The sequence below is a fragment of the Blennius ocellaris genome, assembly GCF_963422515.1.
Source record: "Blennius ocellaris genome assembly, chromosome: 10".
NCBI classification, from domain to species: Eukaryota; Metazoa; Chordata; class Actinopteri; order Blenniiformes; family Blenniidae; genus Blennius; species Blennius ocellaris.
In genome coordinates, this window is record NC_137659.1 from 2,462,140 (window position 1) to 2,478,351 (window position 16,212).

General features: G+C 44.5%; 1 protein-coding gene across 1 annotated transcript in view; it reads left to right on the forward strand.

The window, feature by feature from the left end:
- Positions 1 to 1,370: 1,370 nt before the first annotated feature.
- Positions 1,371 to 16,212, forward strand: part of LOC308135930 (laminin subunit alpha-3-like) — a gene marked incomplete at its 5' end in the record, with an annotated part of 78,720 nt that continues 63,878 nt past the window's right edge. Inside the window, 2 exons of the mRNA XM_080504094.1 lie at positions 1,371 to 1,637; positions 3,057 to 3,209. Of these exons, the coding sequence (XP_080360220.1) occupies positions 1,371 to 1,637; positions 3,057 to 3,209 (420 nt within the window). The remainder of the gene's footprint in view (positions 1,638 to 3,056; positions 3,210 to 16,212) is intronic.

Here is a 16,212-nt window from a genome sequence, read left to right on the forward strand (position 1 = left end):
CGCAGAACAAAAAGTTGCCTGTCCGGTCGGAGGAATGACGGACTGCGAGGATTTAAACCTCCAGAACGTGACTCACGATGCTCCACTTTAACTGCTGCGGTGCGTAAAAGAAAACAACCCGATCTGATGAATCATGATTTGGAAAACTCAAGCAGATGGGTCAAAGTTTGAACAATTCATGATCGAGAACTAACTTGGGTCCGAAAAGTCGCAGGGGAAAGAGTCATAATCGAGTTAAAAGTGGTGATTTGTTTATTCCAAACGTCACTAAATGGGAACACTGACTGAGCGTGAATCCCCCTCGTCACTAGTTACTTGTGTGATGACCGTGTGCACCACTAGGGGGCGCCACAACATCACAAAAAAAACTGATGATGATGATCATTATTATTATATTTAGAAATATCTGAGAAGGACTAGAGAAAAAAATGATTACAAGGGCCATGCAGTAACTTAAAGTCAAGAATCAAAACAATATTGAAAATAAAATCGGTCGACACTTAAATAGAATTGTTATCAGAGTGATATGAAAATAAAAAATGTACATCAATTACAAAAACTTTTAAGCTATAATATCAAAATTCAAACTGTTATCTATCTATCTATCTATCTATCTATCTATCTATCTATCTATCTTATCATTATTATTCACTTCTCTGTCAACCATGTTATTTGATCATAACTAAATAATCTTAAAAACAACAACAATTCATATTTCATTGTTTTAATGTACTTTTTTTTAACATTGTTCTTTATTCTAGGAAAATGTAAATACACTGATGACTAATATTTCCTTGTATGTGGTCATACAAATATTGTTGTTGTTATACGTTTTAGGATGTAATATTCTTTTTTGCACTTTAAGTACAAATATTGTTGGGTGGCTTGACTGAATGAATGAGTTCGACTCACTTTTATATCTATATTTAATGTTGGACGTTCTCCCAAGATGAACTTTGAAAAGAATCTCGCAGGAAGGAAGCAGGTGAGCGGGATTGGCGCAGAGCGCTGCGCAGCGCTTTGGCACCGGCAGACCTTTGGTCCTCTTGTTCACTGTGGAATCAGATCGTCGACGGCCTGAGTCCTGATCGCCGCGCTGTGACGCACGGTTTGGGTTTTGGAACACGGGAAGCGGGAGCTGTTCGTTTTCCTTTGGACACGCGGAGGGAATAATACACATCTTCATCAGTGGATCACTATTAAAAAAAAAAAGTCACATTTAAGCGGGTTTTGTCGGAGGTTTCGGGGTCTGTTTAGTCTCACTGGAAGTTTTGCCGATTGCGCGCCGCGCGTCATTCTCATGGAGATCTTTAGATGACCCGGACCCGCGGGCTGCTCTCAGCATCTACGACAGTCTCCACTGGGGGAACATGGCGAGAAGGATGAGGGGGGCTCATCTGCTCGCTGCTCTTTGGAGCTGCTGGCTCGCGCTTTTCGGGGACGCCGATGGACAGCAGAGTTTTAACGACGTGACGGGTTTCAGCCTGAGTCCGCCGTACTTCAACCTGGTCGCGGGCTCCGGGATCTCCGCCACTGCGACCTGCGGACAGGATGAGAACGCAGCACCGAGGCACGATCTCTACTGCAAGCTGGTCGGAGGACCGACGTCCACTGGGTTTCCCACTCAAAATATACAGGTGAGCAACCGGGGAACTCTGCGCGCGCCGTGCATTCGTGCGTAAAATGGGATAAACGCAGAAGTGGAAGCGCGCCGCGGCGATTAACACTCTGGGAACAGTTGAACACTGATAATAAAAGAGGAAGATCTGACTCGTAGATGCAAATAAGATGGTGTCAAAGGTTTTTATATGTGTATAAATGTCACCATGTTTTGTTCTCTGCTCCCCTTTGTACTGTTTATTTGCCCTCGGGGGGGAAAACCTGACAACTCAGCCCGCGCTCACCAACTTGTACAACTGCCAGAAATAGTTTTACACCATTGTAGTTGAGTCCCACGTTTTGGAAAGGAAATGTGGTCATGTCCCTTTCCAAAAGACCAGTCAATTAATGTCAAAAAAACATAACTGAAATCTCTAAATGCCCTGCATCTGCTTCACTGGCTGCACTGATTGATTTTCTTTTCATTTTTTTTTTTTTGAACCTGTTCCCACTAGTTTGCCATCTGCAGGGCTGCATGTTTCTGATCATTGAAGCAGACGCTTACTGTAATTAACATTTTGACAGTTCATGCCATGCATCTTTTTTTTCAGGTGAAGTGGTGATTCTAAATTGCCCTGAGGTGTGTTGTTTCAGTGTCTTGTCTATGTGGTGGACTGCCGACCCGACCAGGTGTAAACTACATTCACACACATTCTGCGGGGATCGCCTCTGGCAAACTATTGATCGTGGCCCTTGGATCAGAAGATGGAGTTGGGAGCATCAGTTGCATTAGTTTAATATGTCCGCCTGAATCGCTCTCTTGCTTTTGGAGGGTCAGTTGGTAACGCGGGTCATCTCCTCATCCAAATATTGGCAGTTTCATCCCCCGATCAATCCACGTCTGAGTGTTTTCTGTGCGAGACGCTGAACCTTCAGTTGCTCCCAGTGACGTGGGATGAATATAGATCCGCCACTGGTGTGAATGTGTGTCTACATATAGGACCTTATTGGCTGCACTCTTGCCTCGTGTCGAGAAAGGTTGGAGGTTTAAATCTGGCCGCGCTTTCACGGTCTGTATCCATACTGAAAATCAAGTATGGCTTGCAGCCTCCAATGGTGTGTGAATGTGTGAATGTGGTGAGCTATGCAAAGCGCTTTGGGGCAGCTCACACAGCTATAAATTGCTACATAAGTGAAGTACATTTACCATTTCACCGTCGTGTTCCACCTCCACTGGGAGCTATGTGTTGGGTTCAGCGCCTTGCTCTCGTACATTTTGAAATATGAACACGGCAAGATGAGGGATCAAACTAGCCAAACCCAGCGATCGGTCGACGCCTCGCTCCACCAGCTGAGCCACAGTTTCCCCTTTTTCCCCCGCGAGTTTGCCGCCGTTTTCTGAACACCGCTGTCAAAACAAAACCCTTGTTTGACTTCACATTTTGGGATCCGTCCAGGGCCAGTTCTGCGACTACTGCAACGCCGCCGACCCAGACAAAGCCCACCCGGTGACCAACGCCATCGACGGGACGGAGCGCTGGTGGCAGAGCCCGCCTCTCTCCAGGGGTCCGGGCTACAACGGCGTGAACGTCACCCTGGACCTGGGTCAGGTGAGCTCACCACGCCTCGCCGTGTGCACCAAACAGACGTGTCACCACAGCTGGGAATAATGTGACGGCCCTTAAGCGGTGACCCCTGAAAATACAGCGGCCCGATTGTTGCACAGAGGGAACGACGGGGAAAGTTGGCCGCCGCGCCGCTCGCCGTGTTTTCCCGCTCTTCTCTCCCCCCCCCCCCCCCCCCCGGATCAAAGACGTTTGACTCCGAGCCGCCCGTTAAGAGGCGTTACGTGATTATGTTTTCGGCCGCAGCTTCGTCACCTCGGCCGGCGGTAATCACGTGAATAACGCGCATGCGGCTGGAGCTCGGCCAGGAATCCGATCCAGAATACGCTGCCATCGTGACCCCGTGTCTCTTCGCGGCAGCTTGGCTAGCGGCCCTGAAAAACTGCACCTCACGCTCAATTATCCAGAGCGAGGAAAGAGAGGAATGCTTTCTCTGGATTAGGGATCAGAGGGCTGTTGGAGTGCAGGTGGAGGCTTTCGCAGTTTTTTTTGCACGGGGGGTGGGGTGGGGTGGGGTGGGGGGGGGGGGTCTTCTGATAAACAGCAACAACGGCGCCGCTTGCCACACGTGTGGCGTCGCCGGCTCCCGGTAGGCACTGTGTCAGACAATGGATGTGGGCTTTTCTGTCTCTGTTTTTAGCCTCAGCTAAAGACAGCACTAAATATAGTCTATGCTTACGAGGGGGACGGACACATGCAGCGCCTGTGGGGGACGTTGGACTTTAATACGTGGTAATGCTCAGTTTATTTGGGAGCCGGGGAAGCAGCATTATTGCATTACGGCGCGCTAAAAAGAGCGCGGCTATCTCTTGACTGTGACGACCAACACGACGTCACCCTCGGCCCACACCTTACGCACACGCCACGCGCACCTGTCGCACACATTTTCCCCTTTCAACGGCATCTGCTGCAAGACTGCAAGTAATACTCACCTGCCACCGGGGCATTTTAAACTACCTGGTTAACGCGACCAAGTGGCACTCGAATCTCGTGAAGCACGAGAATAAAATCACTGTGTTTATCACTTGATTTGAGACAAAAATGTTTTTTTTTTTTTTTAAAGTCAGTTGAAATGTTAAATGTCGAAGTTGAAATGAACTTTTTGATTACAAGCAGGACAAAACGAAATGCAAAAGTAGTTACGAGACACTTTGAATTGTATTCCAGGCATAAAGTACGTTTTAGTTATTCACGACAGGTTTGTTTAAAACTCATCAGAAGAGAAAGAGAAACGACACGCATGGATAATGTATTCAGACTGCAACAAGTGCAGACTGAGGCTCCAACAAAAGCATATTTTCCTATTATTCACATCCTTTTTTTTGCAATTGAAAGAAGAAATGTGCCGTAGGGCTGGGTATCAGCAGGAGCGTCATGATGTGCTACGTACCTCGATACTTGGGTACGCATATGAGTTGATTCAATACATAAGATTAGAGATAATCTCATTGTATTGGTAAAAGAAAAAAGAAGTTGAAAACTCGTTCCAAATGATTGAAAAGAAATTGCATAGTTTGCAAACGCTGCTCACTGCCAAAGGGGAATTGGTATTGGGGGCTGGAATATCGATATCGGTACCAAAGTATCGATATTTTAGCACAGCCAAGATGTCAGTAACTTCTTCAAAGCTTTTTGCACTTGCTGACAAGATCAAAAAGAGAGACTATGTAAAAAAAAAAACTAATATTTCACTGACATATACTAACTAGAACCATGTGTGATGAAGTTATAAGATATTTTCATTGATTATGTTTGTGTGAGTTAAAAGCTGGTGCGATAAGAAAAGTGACCAACTCCCCAGTTTAGCTTTAAACCGGACCCGCCTTTCTTCAAACGATCCACTTTGAAACGGAAAAAACCGGAACCAGCTCCCTCAAATAAAAAGCTCCCCTCCCTTTGAACCCGGCTGTTTTAACGTAAACATCTTCTGTGCCGTTATCTAATAAATCTGCGCAGATCAGGAGAGCCACCTGCGTCGGCCTTGAAAGGAACCCCGGCATGCTTTCAGCTCCGACGTGCCCACATAGCTCCATGAACACATCATTTGTCGAGAGGGTTTCAAAAGAATCCACAGATCCATCAAAAGCTCGTCAAACGTCCCGACGGCTACCGGGCCGCCTGGGATAATGCCCCGGCTTGTATTGGTGCGGCGGAGGAGAGCAATAAAACTCCCCGGTAGGTAAACAAAACGCATATTTTAGAAGAACGCCTAAAGAAAACACAACCTGTCTCACTGCAGTAGTTTAATGCTGAGATGTAAGCGTTCTTTACCGTATTACGTGCATCTTTTTCTGTTTATTGTGAGTTTTTTTTTTTTTAAACCAAACTTAAAAGTGAAAAACAAAAACATTGTGGGGGTGTAGTTTATGAAAGTTCAATGTTTATATGAAATACCCATATTTTTTTTTATTTTTGCGGTAAAACCCCCGTTTACATGACAACATGTTCAAGTGAAAACAGCTTTTGTTGCGTTCTGGCTGCCCGTTTACATGACAACGGTGCACGGAGCTGCTGAAAACACAACTTTTAGAAAACGATTGACTCGTCTCCATGGAAACGGGGGGGGAATGCTGATACTGCGCACCATGGCCGTAGTAAATGGTTCTTTCACACATGGGTAGTGTCCAAATTTTCGTTTGACTTGGTAGTTTTATAGTTCAGTTTCAAATAACAACAATCCAACCTCATCATCTGTTCATATGAACATCCGTGTACTGTCAATATTTATGTTTATAGCGTATAAACATAAAAGGGGCCTAAATAAGATGCTGTCATTGGGGACATGGTGAAATGAATGCAATTAATTGTGATTCACAAATATTGTGCAATTACCCAATATAAACATTTTCTTTAAAAGCTTTATTTAAAGGTATTTATGAAATAAAAAAATGGCGGTACAAGAGTAAAACCCTGCTGACGAGCTGTAGATATTCCAAGTGTTTGACTTCACGCCTGACCAGCTTCTGTTGTTTGCTTTGTTTTCGGAGGCTTTTAATTGGAGGCTAAAACATCCCAAAGCCGACCTTCACATAGATTAACTGCATGCTAGTTTTTTTTTAGTCGCTATACTTTGATAGTATAGCCCCACTGTCGTGATCGATGGCGTAAGGGCGTCTCGTATGGGGGATCGTCGTCTGAATTGCCTCCGGCTCAGAAAGCCCTTGTGGATAAGCTCGGCGTCTCAGACGGGCCAGAGCAAGGAGGCCAACTGCTCCTTGTGTTTGTGACTTCTCGGCTCCTTGACCTGTGACCCATGACAAATCCCACCTTCAATCAGCAAATGACCTCTGGGATCGTCACTGCGCAAGCTTGAACGTGGGGTTACTTGTGGAGGCACTCGGCCTGGAGTGAAAGAATCTGCCTGCATGTGAGTATTTACTGCGGCCCGGCTGGTGTTTGAATCGAGTCCCACTAGTACAACACTTGTCTTGTGTACGTTGATCTCCTGGCCCGCTCTCTTTAGCCAGATGCATTAACACTGTTTTATCAAGAACCGGCACTCGAAGGTCCCATTACAAATTCATGAGAAGTCCCTCCTCGCCGAAACGGGGACTCCTTTTTCCCGGAACCTTCTCCCCACCCTCCCTATTAAACTATTTACAGGACACCGTAGGTAAGCCATTGTTCTGCAAAACATCTACGCCATGTATCGGAGTGCCAGTCACTCCTTTTTTCTGGGGAATGTATTTTAGGAGCCCTGAGCACATGCGCTTATCTGCCTGAGCGAGCCCAGCGTTGGACCATGTGAGGCAAACATACCAGGGCTTACTGCTGTCTCCCTCCTGCCTGATGAGACGCAACTGCCTCTGATTGAGTGTCGGCGTCCGATGGATTGTTGCACCGGCTGACGTTCGGGTTGGCTTGACGTCACCAACGTGGACGTTCTCTTGTCTGTGTCCAGTGGTTTGCGTGCGACCGACCGCCTCCGACTGCGGGACACACGGTTGCTTATACACACGATTTATAGGTTGTTTGGACAACAGGCAGGGGCTGTAGGTGGGTATACATACCTTTCACTTATATGGTCCGTGCGCAAGCATTAAATCCATGACTTGCCTCTACAATGAAGGAGCTAGTTCAGGTTGGCGCGAGAGCTCCGGCTCTCGTCGAAATTCTGCCCATCGTACAGAAACAAAAGCTTCCAGGGACTCAATTTTCAAGCCTCCCCCCCCCCTTCCCCTGCAACCTAATCCTCCCTCTCAGGGGTCCACCTCCCACCAAAGTCGGGACGTTTTATTTGCAGCAGTCGCCCCCTTTTGTGTTGGGATCCTTCGAAGGCCGTATTGTGTGATATCCTTTCTGCCGCCTCGGCCTCTCACAAAGGTTTGCTTCTCTTGAAGCCTCGCTGAAAGTGACCTGGCCTTCGCTTTTCCCCCGGATAAATGGACAGAGACGGAGAGGTGGAGTAATTTGGTGGGTGAGAAAGTACTTAAACAGTGAAACGAACACACAAACACTCGGTGCTTGGATGAAAACATTTACTCCCCCCCCCCCCTCTCGCCGAGCCGTCCTCCGGCCCTCTTAGGAGACGGACGTGATGATAAAAATGGAGCGTGACGCCTGTTTGCATGCATGGATGGACGATCTGGTGTGGAGAGAGGCGGTGGTGCGTGGCGGCACCACTTTTTAGTGAATCCAGCAACAAGTGGCTTTCGAACACAATCATGTGCGAAACGAAGCGAAAACTTGAACTTCGTCGTGTCGTAATGGAGGTGAATTCGTCAGTTTAAATATAAAAATATGAATAAATTGACGATTTAAGTTAAGCTAACAAGTCTCTTTTAATCCCTTTCGTGTCGGTCCAGTGAGTGTGAAATGTACCTCTTGAGACTTATTGAAGGGAGGTGAAGTCTGAGGCCCAGTGTACTTGTTTCAGAAAGGTTTCATGTTCAGACGACACAGTTTTGAAAAGACTCTCTGTACACTTGACAATGTCAGAAATGCTGAAATGTGGCGGTGTGCTGTCATAAATTCAACACACAAGCACATATAGACGAGTACAATGTGAAAAATAAGAAATGCGTCTCCACTTATGCAGATGACGATCTGGTAAATCTTCACTTTAATGGAGACGTGCTTTTAAATTAATTCGTATTGTTATTCAATGTTAACCAACGAACCTGCAGGAAAGCCATTAACTGCATCTGTTCTGTTACCAATATAAATGGAAAATGAAAATAAACTATTGAGAGAGAAAAAAACTGCAACTGTAGTGCACGTTTCAGAATAACTTGTATTTTCATAGCACGTGTAAAGTTCAAATTAATGACAATAAGTCAAATTCTCATTTTAGACTCCACTATCTTTCTGCTTAAATGGTAATGAAGGATATTAAAAATTGAAGCAACGTCTGTACGTATCCATTTATGGAAGTTTTGACATATTTGGTTGAGATAAGATTTGATCTTTGGCCAAAAATTAATACAAATGTATAAATAGCCCATCTGATATGAATAAATGGATGATTAATTCTAACAGCTGTTATACAGCGCTCATTTTTTATGAGGAACATCTGTCATCATAAGGTTTTAAATGAGGCATGAGAACAAAAAGCAATCGGAAACCGCATAACAATGAAAATATTATATTTTTCAGTGTTTCTGATTACTCTAGGAAAAGATGTCTGGTTTCAGAGTATAATAATGACACTTGGGGTTATTTTACTGCTGAAGAATGTGAAAACTAATACGTATTGACATTTCCTCGTGGCTATTTTAGTTTTTTTTTTGACCTAACCTATGAAAACCAACCACAAACTTCACTTTAGGCCTTATTTGTATTGAACATATTGCTTTTATCGAATAAAAGTAGTAAAAAAAAGAGTCATAAACTTGAATTAACCTAACATTTGCGCGCAGTCTCATACTGTATGTACGAGCTGTAACTCTTACATGTAGTTTGCATGTATAATCCCCCAAAAAAGGATAAAGAGTGGAGGGAATGACTGATGGGAATCAAAGATCAGGCCCTCGCTCTCTACATATGGGGCGCTTGGCTCAGAGGCGAGATCGGCTGTCACACGTGTCCCCGTGGCCGTGATGTAAGTGGCCGTCTTTATCCGGCGTGGCCGAGGCGCCACGCCAACCGCGGCAGATATTTACTACTCCACCACCACCAGCAGCAGCAGCAGCAGCAGCAGCCAGCCGGCCGGCATCACAGCTGACAAGTTCTTCAGCTGCAGCTCTGATGGAGAAAATCTGTACAGTCTGCTCAGCTTTTTATTTTTATTTTTTTTATCTAAGCCGTCGTGAACACAGGTGTGGATAAAACTCAAAATGTAAATAGAAATGCTGTTTGAGATTGGCATTTTTTTTGTAGGTTAATTCAAACAAATAAAATGTCACATTCTCAGGATCTGATTATTTCACTTCTTCTGCATGCAGTTCGCCGACTGAGAGAGATTTTTATCCTCGATATGTCATATTCCATACATGAGTTTAAGATGTATGCAGTTAGATCTTCCACCATTCGAAAACCAATAAAGATCCAACCACTTTACCCTTGTTTTCTGGAATAAATGTAAGGTATCTCGTCTCCTAAACAAGGATGAAATTAGTTCTTAGATTGACCACAATACAGAGTAAAGTAGCTGCGACCCCACGCCAAGAGAAAACTAAAATACAGTATCCTGTATGCATGATGTTATTACAAAATGTGGGGAAATTAATGCCTTTGAAATGAATTCTCTAAGAAATCTCAGGTTTAATGTCTTAAAATGTTTTTGTTGTGATTTAAAGTGAACACACTGTAATAAATTACCGAAAAATGCAAATACAGTCCAGACTTAAGTTAATATTTTTGTTGTATTTTTTAAATTAAGTCAATTCCAGTTTCAGAAAGATAATATTTCATGCCATCTAATCGATTTATTGGTGGTAAACAGCTACAATTTTCACCTCAATGTGAGAAAACTCTTGTTGTAATCCAGGCTTTCTGTGCAGGCACTGCATCTTCTACTTGAGAACAAGTTTTTTTTTTTTTTACTCTGGTTTCCCCTCACAGGCCAAAAACATGTGTATGAGTTTAAATAGTAGCCACCATTTAATCTAAATTGCTGGTGGGTGCACAAGACAATAGATAACATACAGTGTTTTCATTTACATCATTGAATGCTTTATGTTGTGGCTTATTTTGATTCCCTGCAATGACCTGAGGTTGTATTAAACACAAAATCCACTTTAATATCTGGATATTCTGTTAATTAACTGTTAAATTGTTTTTTGTATTGTCTTTATATTTTCATATATTTTTTTGACACTCTGTGATAAAAAAAAAAAGTTCCTTTTGACTTTGATGGTTGTATGTGACCTGCGGCTGTGGAGCCAACCGTTAGCAACTCTGTAGTTGTTTATATCTTATTTGCGCACATATTTATTTTCAAAATGACTCTCATCTCTTTGCTCGAATACAGCACATAAAGTTAAAATGGATTTTGGAAACAAAAAACTAAAATGATTCAAAATCTGTAAAATTGGTAAAAAAAAAAAATAAAGCTTGAACCACCAAAAAAATGCAAAAAATCTAAAGAAATAAATTACACATAATGACTGAAACACCTCAATCCTCTAAAAACTGCTGACAAATTAGGGTTGAAACTACTAAAAACAGCTTGAATGTAATAAAAAACAAACGTTCCCCTTTCTGGAAAATCACCACCTCATGAGCCGTCTTCGTCTTTCTGAAGCTGAAAGGAGCTTTGCGGCCCCGGTGAATGCGGTGAGCGGTGACGTGAACGCTGCAGACCTCCGGTTCGAATCGAGAGGCGAGCTGCCGCTGTGGAGCAGCAGCTGCACCTCAGACTTAACAAGTACAAACCTGCTTTGGGCTTCTTCTGTTTTCTGTTGCCGCTCTTGTTGCATTCATCCAAGCGCTCTTTGTTTCTGTCTAATTCTGTCATGGTGACGGAGGAAAACACACCCGACGGCCCCGCTTCTCCACCTCCACCGCCCCACCTGTCGCATGCAGGCAAACAGTTGTGCATTGCATTGTTGCAGCCCCCCCCCTCCTCCCCCCCTCCCTCTCTCGCCCCCACCCACCCCCCACCCTCGGGGGCTGTGGTCTGACTGACGGTGCTGATCGGCTGCAGCAGGAGGTGCAGCCTCCTCTCGGTGGGAATGCATCAGACCCTCAGGAACTCGCTCCGCTGACGTGTTTCTGCCACGACTGTGGATCCAGTCGGTCGCGGTTCGGGATGAGGATGATGGATGTGGGACGGCTGCTCCTTCCTATCCGGATCACACTTTGTTAGTTGTGTTGGAGTGGGTGCAGTGGTTCGCACGTTCACACGTTCGCACGTTCGCACGCGTGAGGTTTTTTTAATCTAGGTCATCCGGTATCCTCCCACCGGACGCAAAAGACGACGTAGTAATGCAATGTAAAACACAGGCCTGGCATAGAAAATGCACTTTCTCAGCTTTTTTGTGTGTGTGTGTGCTTTTGTATGATTTTCTAAGAAACTTTAACGTTTTTGAAGCACAAAACACAAAAGTGACGTGTTCTTCAGTTGACCCGTTGTCGCGTCTGCGTGAATGAAAGCGTGAAACACCCCTGAACTATGTGAACGAATCTATTCGTGTACGATTTCCTCGTCCTTTTGTCGCTTTGAGCCCTTCTGTCGCCTCCAGGTGTTGCGAGGAGGATTTCTATGCGAATGTCTTCCCCTCGCTGCAGTGGGAAGGTTGTGGGTTCAAGTCCCGTCTGGGGCTTTTTGTTCCCGCGTTGAGTTTGCACGCTGTGCGCAGATGTGACCGTCGGCGTTCACCCCAACGTGAACTGGTCGTTAGCTGGAATGGGTGAAGCGATAGATCGTTGATGAATAGACGACAAACATTTCTTTTTAATGTTAATGTACAAATATGTGCTCTACATTTGCTTCCCAGGGCCGAGGACGTCTCCTTTATTTCACAAGTCGAACAAAAAGCCGTGCTTTGATGTGTGAACGGGATATTTATGCTTGTAAGCTGTGCTATTTGGTCACAAAGGTCCCAGGCCTTTGAACTCCACTTTTACAGCCTGATAAAGAAGCTGAAAGCGACAGATGACGGTGAAGACGGTGCAGATTCACGGCAGCGACACGTTAACCATGAACCAGCGGCCGACACTTCACCCGTGAGCCTCCGACAGACCCTCGCACCGCCTTCATCATGTGACCCGCGGTGTTGGGTTACATAACACAGAAACCACACAAAAGGGGTGACAATGTGCAGAAGCGGACTGGGAATGTTGAGCGGGCGCCTCCCTTCGCCTCGCTGCCGCTCGTCATGTATGATCATCCTGATAACCCCCTCACCCCCCCCCCCCGGGTACCTCACACTCACCACCTCACCTCTGGCTGCACGGTGTCGATAGTCTGTAACCACGCAGGTTTACAACCCCGTCCACCTGCGTACGGCGACGTGCAACGATAGCGCAGATCTTATCTAATGGGACCTGATGTGAGCACGTAACACCGTGCGGCCTGTCGACTCGGATATTTGTTAGTCTAAAACGGAGACTAACTCCATGTTTTGCACATCTGCAATGTGAATGTGATTTACTGTGTCCTCTGGTTTTTTTTTTTTTTTTTTTTTTTTTATTGCGTATTCAATTCAGGGCCAAACCGGCTCGTCTTGCCGCAGAGATGCTGCTTTCATTGTTATATTATTGCAATTTTTTTTTCTGAATATCTTCAGTTGCTCCAACTCCATAGTATCATATTCTGCTTTTGTGATGTGGAGGCTCAGGTTGTTGCTCCGGGGGTGAAATCAAACAAACAAACAAGCGGGGGGCGGGGGGGGGGGGGGGGGGGGGGGGGGTGTTTCCAGCAGATCGTTTGCGTAAAAAAGCATTATTTGAATATGTTTGTTGTATTTGAAGGGTTATTCTAAATCGATCACATGAAAACAACAAATCCAAAAAAATAAAAAATCCTGACCTTGTTCTGACTGAAAATTACAACCAAACCTGCCATTCGAGCTGAGAGTTCAGCTGACGTGTTAAATCAACATTACAATATCACAGCCATGTGCACAGACCCCAGATCTGCAATTCAAGAGATGACGTTTGCGTCAGGTTAGCGGTCGTTCAGCGTTTCCTCTTTTGAAATCTGCATTTCATTTCTCTTTCTGCACAAATTTTGTGAGGTTGCTGAAATGTCGTTGCACTCGACGTTCACGTTTACATAATTTAGTGCAGAAATCCAGTGTGAGGAACTTCAGTTTAGGCCTTATCAAGGTGTGTTTTAACCTGATTTAACAAGATCCAGAGGAAAGTGGGTGAACTCCACACACAAATCAGTCACACCGGGAGTTGGGTGAAGATCAGACTCTGAAAAAGTCACGAGTCAAACAATTTTTTGTTATGAAGATAAACTGCAGACGTTTACGAGGAAGAGTAGGAAGAGTTTTCCAAACTATAAACCAAACTCCTGCAACATATGTGAAGATGTCACTTGTATTTTCCTGAAATTCAATTCAATTCAATTCAACTTTATTTATATAGCACCAAATACAACACAGTCATTCTGAGGTGTTTTTAACAGAGAAAGTAGAAAAACCCAACAAATCCACATGAGCAAGCAGGTTTATTTGCGACTGTGGAAAGAAAAAACTCCCTCGAACAGGGAGAAAACTTTGCAGAAACCAGTCAGAGGTGGCGGCATTCTGCTGACCGGTTGGGATGAGAGGATAGAGGAGAGGAGAGGAGATGATAGAAGAGAGGAGATGAGAGGATAGAAGAGAGGAGAGGAGAGGAGAGGTGAGGATAGGATAGAGGAGAGGATATAGGAGAGGGGAGGGGAGGAGAGGAGAAGATATAGGAGAGGATTGAGGAGAGGAGAGGAGAGGAGAGGATAGAGGAGAAGAGAGGAGAGGAGAAGATATAGGAGAGGATAGAGGAGAAGAGAGGAGGGGAGAGGATAGAGGAGGAGAGGAGAGGAGAGGATAGGAAAGAGGAGAGGAGAAGATAGAGGAGAGGAGAGGATAGAGGAGAGGAGAGGATAGAAGAGAGGAGAGGAGAGGAGAGGATGATGACAACAGAATGATGCAGAGTGTGTTTTAGTTTTTTTTGCTCTAAATGATCTACGGTTTGATGTTTCTGACGCCCCGATGTGGATCTCGGTCCGGTTTCCCGACGACGGTCGTCGTAAACCACTGCAAACGAAACTTTCCAATGGGAAATGGTTGGAAAACGCAAACTTCTTTTGAAAAGCTGCTGCCGCGCACGAGCACTCCAGCCGCTCGCCTGCACACGCGCAAGCAGAGGGAACAATAACAACAATATTTCCCTCCAGAGTGTGACGACTCCCGATGCACATTCTCCTGGGACTTGGTAGTTTTATAGCTGACGACCCAACTTGACCGTCTGTCTCTGTATTTCCATCGTTTTCAAAAGGTTGCCATGTAAACGTGAAACTTTTTCTGAAAAGATCATGCAAAAGAACGAGGCGTTTTTACTTGATATTTTGTCGCGTAAGCAGGGCCTTGTACTTGTACTCTGGAAAATATAGTACCTAAAGAAAACTAATGCCAACAACCTGTGATCGGAATGGAATGTTTTTATTGTCACTGTAACGGGGACAATGATATCGTGAGGTGCAGTCCCCTTTAAATGCCGCTACACAAGAATAAAGTATTAAAGAATGCACTCAATAAAAAAACAAAGTGCACAATATAAATAAATAAATAAATATAGAAAAACATCAAGTGTAAAAAAAAAAAAAGTTCTCATAAAAAGGAAAGACAACACCAGTAAAAGATAAATTCAAGCCCACATACAACAACAAAAGGACAAAGCCAGATTGACATGAACACCAAACGCTTCTATTTTCAATATCTATAGAAATACAAAAGGCATTAGAAGTCAATATTTACAGTAATTATACATTTCAAGGCAGTAAGTGTGGTAAACTAAGAAGCAAATCCAGAACGTCGTCCCGTGCGCCAAAACTGCTGCGTCGCCTATTATATAAATGACTCATCTCCGATACTTCAATCACGGAGGGAAGCGGCAAACACACACCTGGTTAATATTCACCGCTTTCGACAATCGATCCTCTAACCCCAGTGGAAAATGAATCCCTCACTTTCGAATATTTCGGCAGCTCTCCCTGATGTCGTGCCAGAGGCAGAGCGAGAAGGAGCCTCCGGAAAGCTTTGGATGGCAGGAGGCCTGTCCTGGCACAGCGTCGGACCCGCTTCCCCCGCCAGTCCAAACACACGCCTGAATTATATCCAGCACCTACTTATTGTTTGGAAGGGAGCGGTGAAATGTCTGGGGTGGCACATGAGCAAGAGGCTGTTTAAAAAAAAAAAAGAAAAAAAGAAAAAGGTGAAAATTTCGACAGATATGGACTTCTGACGCTCCCGACATGGAAAAACATGCAAAACACGGTATAAAGTGTCCAGACGTGGCGTCGCCTCTTCATTAACACGTCCGTCGTGACCGGGCAACATTTCTTTTTTTTTAAAATTAGTATTTTGTTGTGGTTTTCCAGAATCAGAATCATTATTACTATTGCCATTGCTTGTAAACAGGTTCACAAACTAGGAATTTTTCTTGGTGAGACGTGCAACATAAAACATATAACACATGGTTTAGATAAAAATAGCTAAAAACTTTAAGCTATATGGCTTTAGGGGCATGCATAGGAATATAAAAATAAATAAGCTAAAAATAAGAGGTAAAATATGGTAGACGACAACAATGGACATAGAACAACAGGATTGGATTTACATACGGTGCATAAGGTGATGAAGTGATATAAAGTGATACAGTGATAAGTGGTGCAGTGGATCTAAGTGCAATAGAGCAGGTTACAGTCTGTACTGAGTCACTAAGTCTTTGTATTGTTCATGAGTCTGACGGCGGTGGGGAAAAAACTGTTCAAGTGGCGGGATCTCTGGGTCTTGATAGACCGCAGCCTCCTGCCTGAGGGGAGAGGGGTGAATAGTCCGTGTCCAGGGTCCAGGGAAAAATGTACAACAGACAATCCTTCACAATACAAGCACAT